The sequence below is a fragment of the Lissotriton vulgaris genome, chromosome 3_1 (genome assembly GCF_964263255.1).
Source record: "Lissotriton vulgaris chromosome 3_1, aLisVul1.2, whole genome shotgun sequence".
Classification (NCBI taxonomy): domain Eukaryota; kingdom Metazoa; phylum Chordata; class Amphibia; order Caudata; family Salamandridae; genus Lissotriton; species Lissotriton vulgaris.
Window position 1 is genome coordinate 700,535,674 of NC_141689.1, and position 12,970 is coordinate 700,548,643.

Below are 12,970 nucleotides of genomic sequence, written 5' to 3' on the forward strand. Positions count from 1 at the left end.
TGTTTCTTCATCATCAGTATCATCTGCATCAAGGTGAGGTAGAGGAGACTGATGAGGTGGGATGTGTAAAGGACCAAGCTGAGATGGAGAGGGAGGAGGAGGACATGGTAGTGTGTGGAAAGGACTGGTACCCACATTTTTCCTCTTCAATAGAATCTTACAATAGCGGCCATCATCAGGAAGCTTGTCTTTGGATGGCGGTTTAGTGTGAATATGCCCAGTGTCAGGATTTATATAGAGTTTCTTCTGTTTCGAATTTGATTTAGTGGTGGAACATCCATGTTTGGATCTGGTTGCGTTACGGACAACTCTTTAGTTTTCGGCACTAAAGCTTTCGGAGGCAAGATGTCATTTGGCTGCTAAAAATTTCAGCTTCGAGGAATGTTTCTTTGGTTTTCGAAGCTTTCGGCTCAGAGATTATTTTGTGCTTAGAGCCCAACGGTTTAGGCTTAGGTTTAGACCGACTCGGTCCTCAGCTGGAAGGCTTGTCAGAATGTTTTGGTGCCGAGCCGGAAGGCGGACCGTCAGAAACCTCTTCTCGGTGCTGACCATGGACTGGAGGCAGAGGTGGAGCCAAAGCCTTAACTTTTTTAGGTACAGTGGGGTCTTCTGTACTATCCTACCCTTGTCCCTGCAGCACATCATCTAGGACAATGTGCAACTCTGATTCGGAGTCAGATGCCGCTGAAGCCTGATCTGCTTTGGCCTCTGAAACCTCCCCTTGCTCGGAGTCTTTGCCAAAGTAATACGGTGTGTCGTATGACTGCTGTCGCTGCATCTCTCGATGTCGAGCCCAACCACCACAGAGAGCCGGGGAACGGCCCCGAAATACAGCGCAGCAATACACGCCGAACCCGATGTCAGAAAAAAGCAATCTAACAATGGAGTGGATGCCCATGGGCACTATCACCAAAAGGAGGCGTCAACTTACCTTGTGACTGTAAAGACTTCTTCGAAGAATAAAAACTTGCAAACATCCAGACCCAACACTAGATGGCAGGAGTATGCAAAGCAAGTGATCTACAGCGCACATGCCTCGAACATATAAATTCCTACGAGTTATGGTGGAGAGGGTGCACAAGAGAATGAGTATATTGCAAAGCATACTGTGTGTATCCCTGATGAAAGGATATATAAACCATTCGCAGTGGAAGACCCTAAAAGTGTAAGATTTTATTGATGAGTGCAGTTTTCAGTCTTCACCAGACCAGCATCGGGTCCAACTACACTGAGCTTGTGAAGGAATCAAACAACTGAGTAGCTACACATTAAAACGTAACACCACCATGGATTTGTGGGCCTAGGAAACAACATACATAAAATGAGTCATTCTTTATATGCTTTATTTCCAGTGAAACCATTTTTACTACTGTTGTCATCACAGAACATCTTCACATTTGATGCAAATATGAAAGATCAGTTACAAAGTCACTTAGTGGCACTGTCTTTGACAAACACGTTTCAGTTATGGTATGGATTAGAAGCTCTAACTGCACTGCAGTTGCAAGAACTTGAACACATATGGTGCCACAGAAAATTATAAAGGAAACTTTACTAAGAACAAGCTCTAGATGCATGACAGATTACAGCAACAAAATCTATTGCAGAAAACCAGTGCAGAATTTAGTTCACTTTCACTTTAAAAAGTTCAGCTTTGAAAACCTGAACTTTGTTTAGAAATGTTTGCGATATCATCTTTCTAAGCTGTTATATACTATATATATATAGAGCATTGTATATACATATATTTGTATATGTATGTATGCATAAAGTTGCTGCAATTTAGCTTTTAATCAGGATACACATTATATTACATATTGAATCCAGTAAAACACTATTTCGATTCATCGTGTTCCTGCAGCACTGTGGATTGAAGGAGGACTCTCATGATCGGAGAGGAAGGAAGTGGCAGCAGCAGCTTCAGGAACCACAGGTGTGAGCACATGTCGACAGACGGGGCATGTTCCAGACTTCAACAAATAAAAAAAAAACAACAGTAAATACATAGTTAAAAGGATTTTCTCTAAAGTTTTGAATTAATATCCGCAAATGCATGTTGCGAAACAGTTAAAATGTTTAAAGCAACAGCCTAACTTCACTAAACATTTGTTTATAATACCCCTGAAGATTCTTAGACCATGAATAAAAGAATTACAGATTACTATTTTGACAAATAGGTCTTATATTGGCTACTGTGTAAGAGAAACATTTCTCCCGCTGACAACTGGAACCATAGAAAGTATGGATACATTGGAAAGCAACAATGGTCCAATACTCTACATGCAAGGAGAAGCTAAAAATGTGAACTGTTTGTTTAAGGAGCCAGCAAGTTGCCATTTCCCAGCATGCATTTTATTGTCAGATACCTCACAGGCTTAGGGCCTGATTACAAGTGTGGTGGTCTTCTGACTGCTGCGGTGGCCCAGCAGTGGCGGTCCCCAGCTGCTGGATTACGGCTTTCAAAGTTGTACCATTGGTGGATCGCAACCTGCGCCAGGGAACCACTATGCACTGGCAAGGAGGAGGCCCAATTTAACATGCTGAGTAGGACTGGCACAGCCCAGCTGAGGATAATATGAGCCCCCATCCACCTCCAGCCATTCCTTGGCAGCCTCCCCACCTTGAAAAGGCTGGCGGCGGAGGAACAAAAGGGCCCTACAGTGCTCTAATGCCCCGCAATGGGGGGAATAGACCTCAGAACCCATGCCACGTGAGCGCGTTTTTGCTGTTCCCATTTCGGTGCCTGTTTTTCTAGTACTTTTGCAAAAACAACAGGTGATGGACCGAATGAGGATCAATGTCACACATTCAACCCAGTCAAAAGATCTGGGTCCTAATCCATCGTTTTTTTGCACTCCACACCACCCTGGGTTAGACAATGGCGATATGCAAATCAGCTCTGACCCTGTGCCCCATGGGAACAGTCCAGTCCGAACTACAAAAGCCATGTCCTTCCCAGAACGGAATCAAGCATCCGAGGACCGGACCGGTTTCGAGGTAACACCTCTCATCAGCCCGGCTAGCTTGACTCCAGTGGTGTGGAGTGCCTGGGACCCACGTCTGGGCATCCCCAGTACACTTATAGCGAGTTTGCAAAAACAACAGGTGATGGACCGAATGAGGATCAATGTCACACATTCAACCCAGTCAAAAGATCTGGGTCCTAATCCATCGTTTTTTTGCACTCCACACCACCCTGGGTTAGACAATGGCGATATGCAAATCAGCTCTGACCCTGTGCCCCATGGGAACAGTCCAGTCCGCATATCGCCATTGTCTAACCCAGGGTGGTGTGAAGTGCAAAAAAACGATGGATTTGGGCCCAGATCTTTTGACTGGGGGAGTGTGTGACATTGATCCACATTCAGTCCATCACTTGTTGTTTTTGCAATTGCCGCCCTAAGTGCGCTGGGGATGCCCAGACGTGGGTCCCAGGCACTCCACACCACTGGAGTCAAGCTAGCCGGGCTGATGAGAGGTGTTACCTCGAAACCGGTCCGGTCCTCGGATGCTTGATTCCGTTCTGGGAAGGACATGGCTTTTGTAGTTCGGACTGGACTGTTCCCATGGGGCAACAGGGTCAGAGCTGATTTGCATATCGCCATTGTCTAACCCAGGGTGGTGTGGAGTGCAAAAAAACGATGGATTTGGGCCCAGATCTTTTGACTGGGGGAGTGTGTGACATTGATCCACATTCAGTCCATCACTTGTTGTTTTTGCAATTGCCGCCCTAAGTGCGCTGGGGATGCCCAGACGTGGGTCCCAGGCACTCCACACCACTGGAGTCAAGCTAGCCGGGCTGATGAGAGGTGTTACCTCGAAACCGGTCCGGTCCTCGGATGCTTGATTCCGTTCTGGGAAGGACATGGCTTTTGTAGTTCAGACTGGACTGTTCCCATGGGGCAACAGGGTCAGAGCTGATTTGCATATCGCCATTGTCTAACCCAGGGTGGTGTGGAGTGCAAAAAAACGATGGATTTGGGCCCAGATCTTTTGACTGGGGGAGTGTGTGACATTGATCCACATTCAGTCCATCACTTGTTGTTTTTGCAATTGCCGCCCTAAGTGCGCTGGGGATGCCCAGACGTGGGTCCCAGGCACTCCACACCACTGGAGTCAAGCTAGCCGGGCTGATGAGAGGTGTTACCTCGAAACCGGTCCGGTCCTCGGATGCTTGATTCCGTTCTGGGAAGGACATGGCTTTTGTAGTTCGGACTGGACTGTTCCCATGGGGCAACAGGGTCAGAGCTGATTTGCATATCGCCATTGTCTAACCCAGGGTGGTGTGGAGTGCAAAAAAACGATGGATTTGGGCCCAGATCTTTTGACTGGGGGAGTGTGTGACATTGATCCACATTCAGTCCATCACTTGTTGTTTTTGCAATTGCCGCCCTAAGTGCGCTGGGGATGCCCAGACGTGGGTCCCAGGCACTCCACACCACTGGAGTCAAGCTAGCCGGGCTGATCAGAGGTGTTACCTCGAAACCGGTCCGGTCCTCGGATGCTTGATTCCGTTCTGGGAAGGACATGGCTTTTGTAGTTCGGACTGGACTGTTCCCATGGGGCAACAGGGTCAGAGCTGATTTGCATATCGCCATTGTCTAACCCAGGGTGGTGTGGAGTGCAAAAAAACGATGGATTTGGGCCCAGATCTTTTGACTGGGGGAGTGTGTGACATTGATCCACATTCAGTCCATCACTTGTTGTTTTTGCAATTGCCGCCCTAAGTGCGCTGGGGATGCCCAGACGTGGGTCCCAGGCACTCCACACCACTGGAGTCAAGCTAGCCGGGCTGATGAGAGGTGTTACCTCGAAACCGGTCCGGTCCTCGGATGCTTGATTCCGTTCTGGGAAGGACATGGCTTTTGTAGTTCGGACTGGACTGTTCCCATGGGGCAACAGGGTCAGAGCTGATTTGCATATCGCCATTGTCTAACCCAGGGTGGTGTGGAGTGCAAAAAAACGATGGATTTGGGCCCAGATCTTTTGACTGGGGGAGTGTGTGACATTGATCCACATTCAGTCCATCACTTGTTGTTTTTGCAATTGCCGCCCTAAGTGTGCTGGGGATGCCCAGACGTGGGTCCCAGGCACTCCACACCACTGGAGTCAAGCTAGCCGGGCTGATGAGAGGTGTTACCTCGAAACCGGTCCGGTCCTCGGATGCTTGATTCCGTTCTGGGAAGGACATGGCTTTTGTAGTTCGGACTGGACTGTTCCCATGGGGCAACAGGGTCAGAGCTGATTTGCATATCGCCATTGTCTAACCCAGGGTGGTGTGGAGTGCAAAAAAACGATGGATTTGGGCCCAGATCTTTTGACTGGGGGAGTGTGTGACATTGATCCACATTCAGTCCATCACTTGTTGTTTTTGCAATTGCCGCCCTAAGTGCGCTGGGGATGCCCAGACGTGGGTCCCAGGCACTCCACACCACTGGAGTCAAGCTAGCCGGGCTGATGAGAGGTGTTACCTCGAAACCGGTCCGGTCCTCGGATGCTTGATTCCGTTCTGGGAAGGACATGGCTTTTGTAGTTCGGACTGGACTGTTCCCATGGGGCAACAGGGTCAGAGCTGATTTGCATATCGCCATTGTCTAACCCAGGGTGGTGTGGAGTGCAAAAAAACGATGGATTTGGGCCCAGATCTTTTGACTGGGGGAGTGTGTGACATTGATCCACATTCAGTCCATCACTTGTTGTTTTTGCAATTGCCGCCCTAAGTGCGCTGGGGATGCCCAGACGTGGGTCCCAGGCACTCCACACCACTGGAGTCAAGCTAGCCGGGCTGATGAGAGGTGTTACCTCGAAACCGGTCCGGTCCTCGGATGCTTGATTCCGTTCTGGGAAGGACATGGCTTTTGTAGTTCGGACTGGACTGTTCCCATGGGGCAACAGGGTCAGAGCTGATTTGCATATCGCCATTGTCTAACCCAGGGTGGTGTGGAGTGCAAAAAAACGATGGATTTGGGCCCAGATCTTTTGACTGGGGGAGTGTGTGACATTGATCCACATTCAGTCCATCACTTGTTGTTTTTGCAATTGCCGCCCTAAGTGCGCTGGGGATGCCCAGACGTGGGTCCCAGGCACTCCACACCACTGGAGTCAAGCTAGCCGGGCTGATGAGAGGTGTTACCTCGAAACCGGTCCGGTCCTCGGATGCTTGATTCCGTTCTGGGAAGGACATGGCTTTTGTAGTTCGGACTGGACTGTTCCCATGGGGCAACAGGGTCAGAGCTGATTTGCATATCGCCATTGTCTAACCCAGGGTGGTGTGGAGTGCAAAAAAACGATGGATTTGGGCCCAGATCTTTTGACTGGGGGAGTGTGTGACATTGATCCACATTCAGTCCATCACTTGTTGTTTTTGTTTTTCTAGTACTGCCATGGTAACAGCAAAAGGACCAACCGCCTGCACGAGAAAAACTCGTAATCAGGCAGGCGGTCTTTGCTCGGCTTTGGCGGTGCTGTGTTGGCTGACAGCAGGCGCAGTACTGTCAAAGTCGTAATTAGGCACTTAGTTGTTATTGAGAAGTGTAAATAAATGTAGCATGAACTATAGATGTTCCTGCCATTAAAAAGGGAGACTCAAATTACAAGTACGCAATAAACAGTTCCTTCTGTACCATAGGTTCTTCAGTGATGGTCGTAGATGTACATTAGACTACCAACATAATTTCCTATAGACAATCAATATTTGTTAACCGATAAGAAAACAGAAAAAAAAACCTTTAACCCAAAAGATTTTCCCAAGGACACCCTCACCAGGTACTGTGTCCGCTCTAGAGACTTAATCTAGTTGGAGTCTAGACAGTGGTACTTGGTAAAAGGATAACTATACTTCCATGTTTCTGCTCACATATGACTAACACTGGAATATTTCTCAACAAAGCAGTGGTCGCAGTTTCCCTCATGTAGAATGTGCTGTAGATTTACCAGGTGGAGGCTTTTTCAACAGCTTAGCAAACAATGAAAAACATTGAACTATCCATCTGCAGATGGATTTCTTAGACGTAGGTAAAGCAGAATGAAATTGCAAAGTTGTGGAATTATCTTTTTTTTTGTGTAGGTAGTCCTTTAGGGCTCTTCTCAACTCAGAGGAATGAAAGGATCTCTGTAACGAGACAAACTGATTTATATAGAAATCAAACTACCTTCAATAAGAGAGAGGTCTTCTCATTACAGCTATCAGAATGAAATACTATAGAAGGATTCACTTCTGATGAACCTTAAAGCATGCTTCCTCTGTTGGTCAATGTAACAGCTACTACAAAAGCCATCTCCCATGAGAGAAGTGACAATGCCGCTTTAATATACAGACTCAAAAGGAGGAACTGTTTATTTAGGTAAATCCACAGAGTGCTTCCTTGGAGAAGGCTAAAATTGAGGAGGGCAAGTGTAATCTTTAATGCTTGCAAAATAAACGCTGATAGAAAAGTAGTAGGTTTGATTGTTCATGGTGAAGATAGTCAATGATTATGCCTTTCTGGCAGGTGACATAATTATGAAGAAGACAGTATAAATAGAATGTTTCCCACTTATAGTCATGAGAAGATTTTGTGGAGGGTCGTTTTTTGAGTCTCTAAAGTATCCATATAAACTTGAGCTAGTTTTACATGTTTAAGGATGTCACATTTGGATTGGTACAGTTGATATTGCATTCTGGATACCCAAAGTCGGTTTGCATGAATAAATGAAGTAAATCTGAAAACCACAATTGTATTGGCCACTTACAGACAATTAGAACCATCTTGGAGTATCACAGTTCCAGTGAAACTTTAGGAGTCAAAGAGACTGGTGAAAAAGCATACAGAAAATTCCCTGACAAATCCCTCAAAAGGGCATTGTCCAGTGAGTCAGGTTCTCATGCTAAAGTCTAGGTTTGTAGAGAGGTTGCAAACAAGTTTAATGTTAGGTAATGTTAGGAAGGTTTTGTGAAGCATTCTTGCACAAAATTCTCTAGGCATTTACCAAAAATGTACTCCAAAAACGGAAGATTTATAAAGGTGAGATGGGATGTAATTCAATGGAGACTGAAAAGGAGAGTGTTCAACAAGGAATGTGCCACGACTGAAAGGAGCATCTGTCAGCTTTGGATTTTCAGTGTCTGTGGATACTTACATGCACAGATTTGGAAGAACAAAAAATCCTCCGAGGGATCAATGGAATAAGCCTTTGTGAGATGAAGAGTGCAATAGAATCTGCACCTGCATGGCGAACTATACAAATAGTTTTAAATGAAATACTGGATTTGATAGGTAACCAGAGCAGCTTGCGAATGAGGGGTCCGTCAGAAGGAAAGCAAGTGGCATCAAGAACGAAGGGAGCGGGCCAATTTTGGACTAACTGAAGACAGGAAAGCAGCATGGATTTAATATCCAAATAAACTCAGTAGCAGTAATCAAGGCATGAGCCAAAGGATCAATGACTGAGGCAATGGATCAATGACTGTCAAAAGAGAGGAGCAGCGTAATCAATCTGATTTAGGACCAGATCATTGTTGACAATCTCAAAAGCTGCTGATAGATATAAAAGTAACAGGAGGCTGATACTGTCAATGTCTACTTCAGGAAAACCTCAACCTGCGAAAAATCCTCTTCCCATATTGGTGTTGAGAATGCATTTGTGACTTTCTATGAAGAATATTTTGAGAAAATCTGCTTTTAAGGAAGAATCATTTCCAAATTGAGCTTCTAGAGCGAGTCTTGGTTCGGTTGCCACCCTGTCAATTGAGATAGTGCATTGTGATTGGGTTGTCGATCTAGAATTGTGTTGCCTTGAATAGTAATAGCAGTCCCAGTATTGGAATTATATTTTTAATTTCTTCTTCTCTTCAAAGACCTAAAGAGAACTGACCCTTGAATAGCAGGTTCATTATCTTTAGATGAACGTCAGATTTGAGTGTTCAGGTGCAGGTATGAAACCCTTTATATGGAGATGGTGTGACCGAACTCTGTAGAAACAAAAATAATTTGGTCTCCCAGTTTTCTGTTTTCACAGATAAATACAGGCAGAAAACAATGTGCTTCATGTCTGCATTTTTTTTATGGAAAAATGAAGAAAATTGGGCTTCTTTTGAGTGCTTTTCCATACTGTCTTTCATTAACTCAAAGCCAACAGCTGAGCAGACAGATGGCATGGGAAGTTAATAGGCAGGGTGAAGTTTTATTAAATAACGACATATGTCCACATTCGTTTGCAGCACAATGTCAATATTTACCTGTGGGTGTATTGTTATGTTATATTTGGCTGCTTAACTTGCTAAAACACGATAGGTGTCAAAGTATTTGTACATATTTATTAGCTAAATAATTTTGAATATATACCATATTACAACTTTATCTATTCAGAGAAAACAAATGTGGCTAAATACTGACAAGATGGGCAAAAATAAATATGGATAAATACAGGCGGAAATTAAAAAAAAAAAATACCATAAAACTGGGAGCCCTAATTATAATGCTTATGACTTTGGTGGATAGTAACAAACCTTTGGTACATCTTCCAAGAAATATTGCTTGTGTTCTGTTGGGAGGTCAGATGCAAAACTCTGCAGTGTTTTCTACAACGCCTAATAGGTTGTTAAGCTACCTAACAGAAAAGTTGTACCTACAGTAGCAGATACATGTCTTTTCCTAACAGCAGAGGCAATACAAGTTTGGCTTTGGTTCCTTCCAAAAGTATGCCAGACCTTGCTATGGTACTCACTGCTTCAAATCGAGCCTTGGGGTGCAATTTTTATAGTAGCAGAAGAGATGAACTTGCCTTCTCCTACGCTGCAAGGCCTAGATTAATGTTGCAGTGTGTTAATGAGGACAGACAACAAATTCTGCAGGATTTCTATTACGGCGTTTAATTTTGCTGATCACACAAACTGAAAATCGTGAGATAGTGATGCCATCTATTATGATGACCTAGAAGATGAATATTTAAGTGAAGTCAGAGCATCTAAATGAGTCTGAAGTATCAGAATAGAGAAGGAGAAGTGTATCTCTTCTGCCCCTAGGTCTTCTGCAGAAGGTTGAATATCTGAAATTAAAAAACAGATCTTTTGCAGTCCCCTCTGACAACTGGGTGGAATCAAATAGGTACCCCTGGTGTTGGCCGCACTGAGACTTCAGGTCTGACTGCACAGCTCACGTGCTATTTTGTATGGTCAGCGAGTAGGATGCTAGCAGCTCAAAAAGCCTTAGAGGCATTCTCAAAGACTCAGGGCAGAGGCCGAAACATCAGGATCAGAGCCATAATGTTCCTAGACTCGTTGGTCCAGAGGAAAGACTCGAAACTGCACCATATCCAGTATGGATTCGGTGAAATGGAGCCTCTACAAAGGGGTTAGGTGAGTTTGAAAGTTTGACTGAGAACCCTAAAGATGTAAAGAGGTTTGCAACTGTCTGGGAGTGGTCTGCAACTAACTGTGGCAAGCATGCCTTCAGTAGTCAGTTGTCGAGGTAGGGGAAGACTGGTGGCGTGACCTTCAAAGATGGGCAGCAATCAGGTGGGCAGGTTCGGTGGGTCGTAACCAACCAAGGGGAACTGGTGAGGCTGAAAGAGATCACAGAAAACGGAAAGTGCTTGCGGCTCACCGTGAACCCCAGGCAGTATCTGTGAGCCTGCAGGATTGGAATGTGCAAATACACATATTGCACGTTAAACACCTAGTCTCAAGATCCCAGGATCCACAGCAGAGAGAACCTGGGCCAGAGTGACTTTTTTGCATCTGTCCTTGCGCAGAAAGGTGTTGAGAGGACTAATATCTAGGTTAATGCTGTTGATGGTCATTCAGGATTATCCATTTGACATGTTTTTTGAAAGAGGCAGTAGATGGGTTGGATCTGATCTCGGTAGGAAGAGCTTTCAATATTCTGGGAGCAATACCAGAGAAAGCACGATTGTAAGTTCTTTTCTTATTGAATTTGGGAGGTTTCAATAGTAGGGTGTTCGAGATTCTTAAGTTCCAACTCGAGACGATAGCTCAAGTTTTTTACCAAGTAAACGAGGGTGTTGTAATGAATAGTTTTGTGCGTCAGGCAAGCTATCTTGAAACGGATCCTAGCTTCAATATTCAGCCAGTTTTGCTGAATTAGGTCTGGTGTGATGTGGTCATGTTTTCTGGAGCCTGTGAGGAGTCGGGCCGAAGAGTTCAGAGTGGCTCTAAGCGGAGCTAAACTAGCTTTAGGTACCCCAGCAAGGGTTATCAATCCATATTCCAACAGTGAGATAACTAGGGATGGTACTGCTGGCTGGATGTCCTCGGGCGGAAGGAATGGCTTGATTTTCCTAAGGGTATTAAGCTGAATATCGGGCATATTTAGGTATTTGTCCAAGGGTATACCTAAAGATTTAGCACAGTAAACAACATGAGGGGTGCAGTTAAGAGCAGTAAGTTGTTTGAGCCAGTCAAGGGTAGGTGCAGAGTTGTCATTCAGAAAAAAGCCCCTCCAATACCTTTGGAAAGGCAGCCATCAACTATCGTTCTGGTGTTTAGAAAGCTGTCGGGCACACATTTCACATACTCAAGCAACAATAACACTCATCGTGTCCCCAGGACATAGGTAGCCTGAACACACCTTCAAAAACTGCCCTCAGCAAACATCTATTGGCCTTCTAGGCTCTTATTGTGCCCCTATACAGTTTCACACTTCCAATATCCCCTAAAATGTTCCATTCACTTTGGAACTGCTCAGTCAAGCTGCATGACAACACTGCAAATAGAACAAGCTGCTATAAAATCAGTTGTAGTCTAGGGGTGTTGGACAAAATACCGAGTTATAAATCTCGGGAGACACAAATATTCTGACACAAAAGTATTGTTGTCAAGGATGTAGTTTTTTTTTTTAAGTAATATCGTTTTTAAAGAATATTGTTCGCAAAAATATAGTTGTAAAACAAGCATTTACAATGCAATAGGTCTCACAATGACATTGTTTTGAGCTATTGGCATTGAAAATGTTATTGTTTTTTCCCCTTCGTGAAGCATTAATCAAGTAATGGCGTAGTAAATAACAATGCATTTTACCCCCTATTGATTCCCGCAAAGCTTATCAGCATGTGCCCGTCTTTGCTGAGAAGTGTGAGGAAACCACCATGGAGGTAATGCACGAAGGACACACTGTTGGGCACTGAGAGACCTGACCCTGAAGGGCACAGTGATAGCATGCGTGAGCATCAATTGGCTTGCAGTCGTGGCATCGTAAGAAGCTAATACTCCTAGCAGATTTATAAGCTGCCTCATGGGTACTGTGAGAAGCTGGCACTTGGTCCAATGGGGTCCCACGTGAAGTTGGAACAAGGGGTCAGAATAAAATGGTGGATTCTGTGGGCAGCGTGAGAAGTCTTTCGAGGGTAGTTTGAGAAATTGTAATTGGGGCGGGGGCTATGGAGGGGAGCTCCCTCTTCATAGGACATTATGAGGAGATGGAACTTGTGTGTAGTGAGGGGGGCAGGCCTCTTGTGGCAAATGCAGTGTATGTGTCGAGTGGAGATGGTACAATAGGGTTTCCGAGTGAACTGCGGGGGGGGGGGGGCGGGGGGGGGGGGGGTTCTAGGGTGTGAAAATGGCACTGGAAGATATGATGTAATAATGAAATGGACTGGATATCATAAGTATGAGAGGTGGGGGAAACATTAAAGGTTGAACATTTAGATTCTATCCAAATTACCATGTGATAAGTTAAATACGGGGTTCTAAAAAGCTGGGCAACAGAGCTATACACAGCATTGATTCCTAAAGGACACTGGTTTCGGGGATGGGATAAGGTTGGCATACGTTATAACAGAGCAACACACAGGTTGGATACATGCATATTCCATGGTCAGAATCGGACTGTGACCGAAAATAGGTCCAGGCACCAAAAATAAAAGAGGCCCCATCTGCGAATCACATATCTCAAATAGAGACCCACGTTATCAAATTGGGGTGGTTTTGAACTTATGCAAATACGGTGTAGGTGTTCTACAAAGTACAGTAAGT

General features: G+C 45.0%; 1 protein-coding gene across 3 annotated transcripts in view; it reads right to left on the reverse strand.

Moving 5' to 3' along the window:
* Positions 1 to 1,326: 1,326 nt before the first annotated feature.
* Positions 1,327 to 12,970, reverse strand: part of PJA2 (praja ring finger ubiquitin ligase 2) — a 201,481-nt gene continuing 189,837 nt past the window's right edge. For all 3 annotated transcript variants that reach the window (XM_086961006.1, XM_086961007.1, XM_086961005.1), the window contains one exon: positions 1,327 to 1,970. In XM_086961006.1, the coding sequence (XP_086817132.1) occupies positions 1,845 to 1,970 (126 nt within the window). In that variant the 3' untranslated portion in view covers positions 1,327 to 1,844. The remainder of the gene's footprint in view (positions 1,971 to 12,970) is intronic.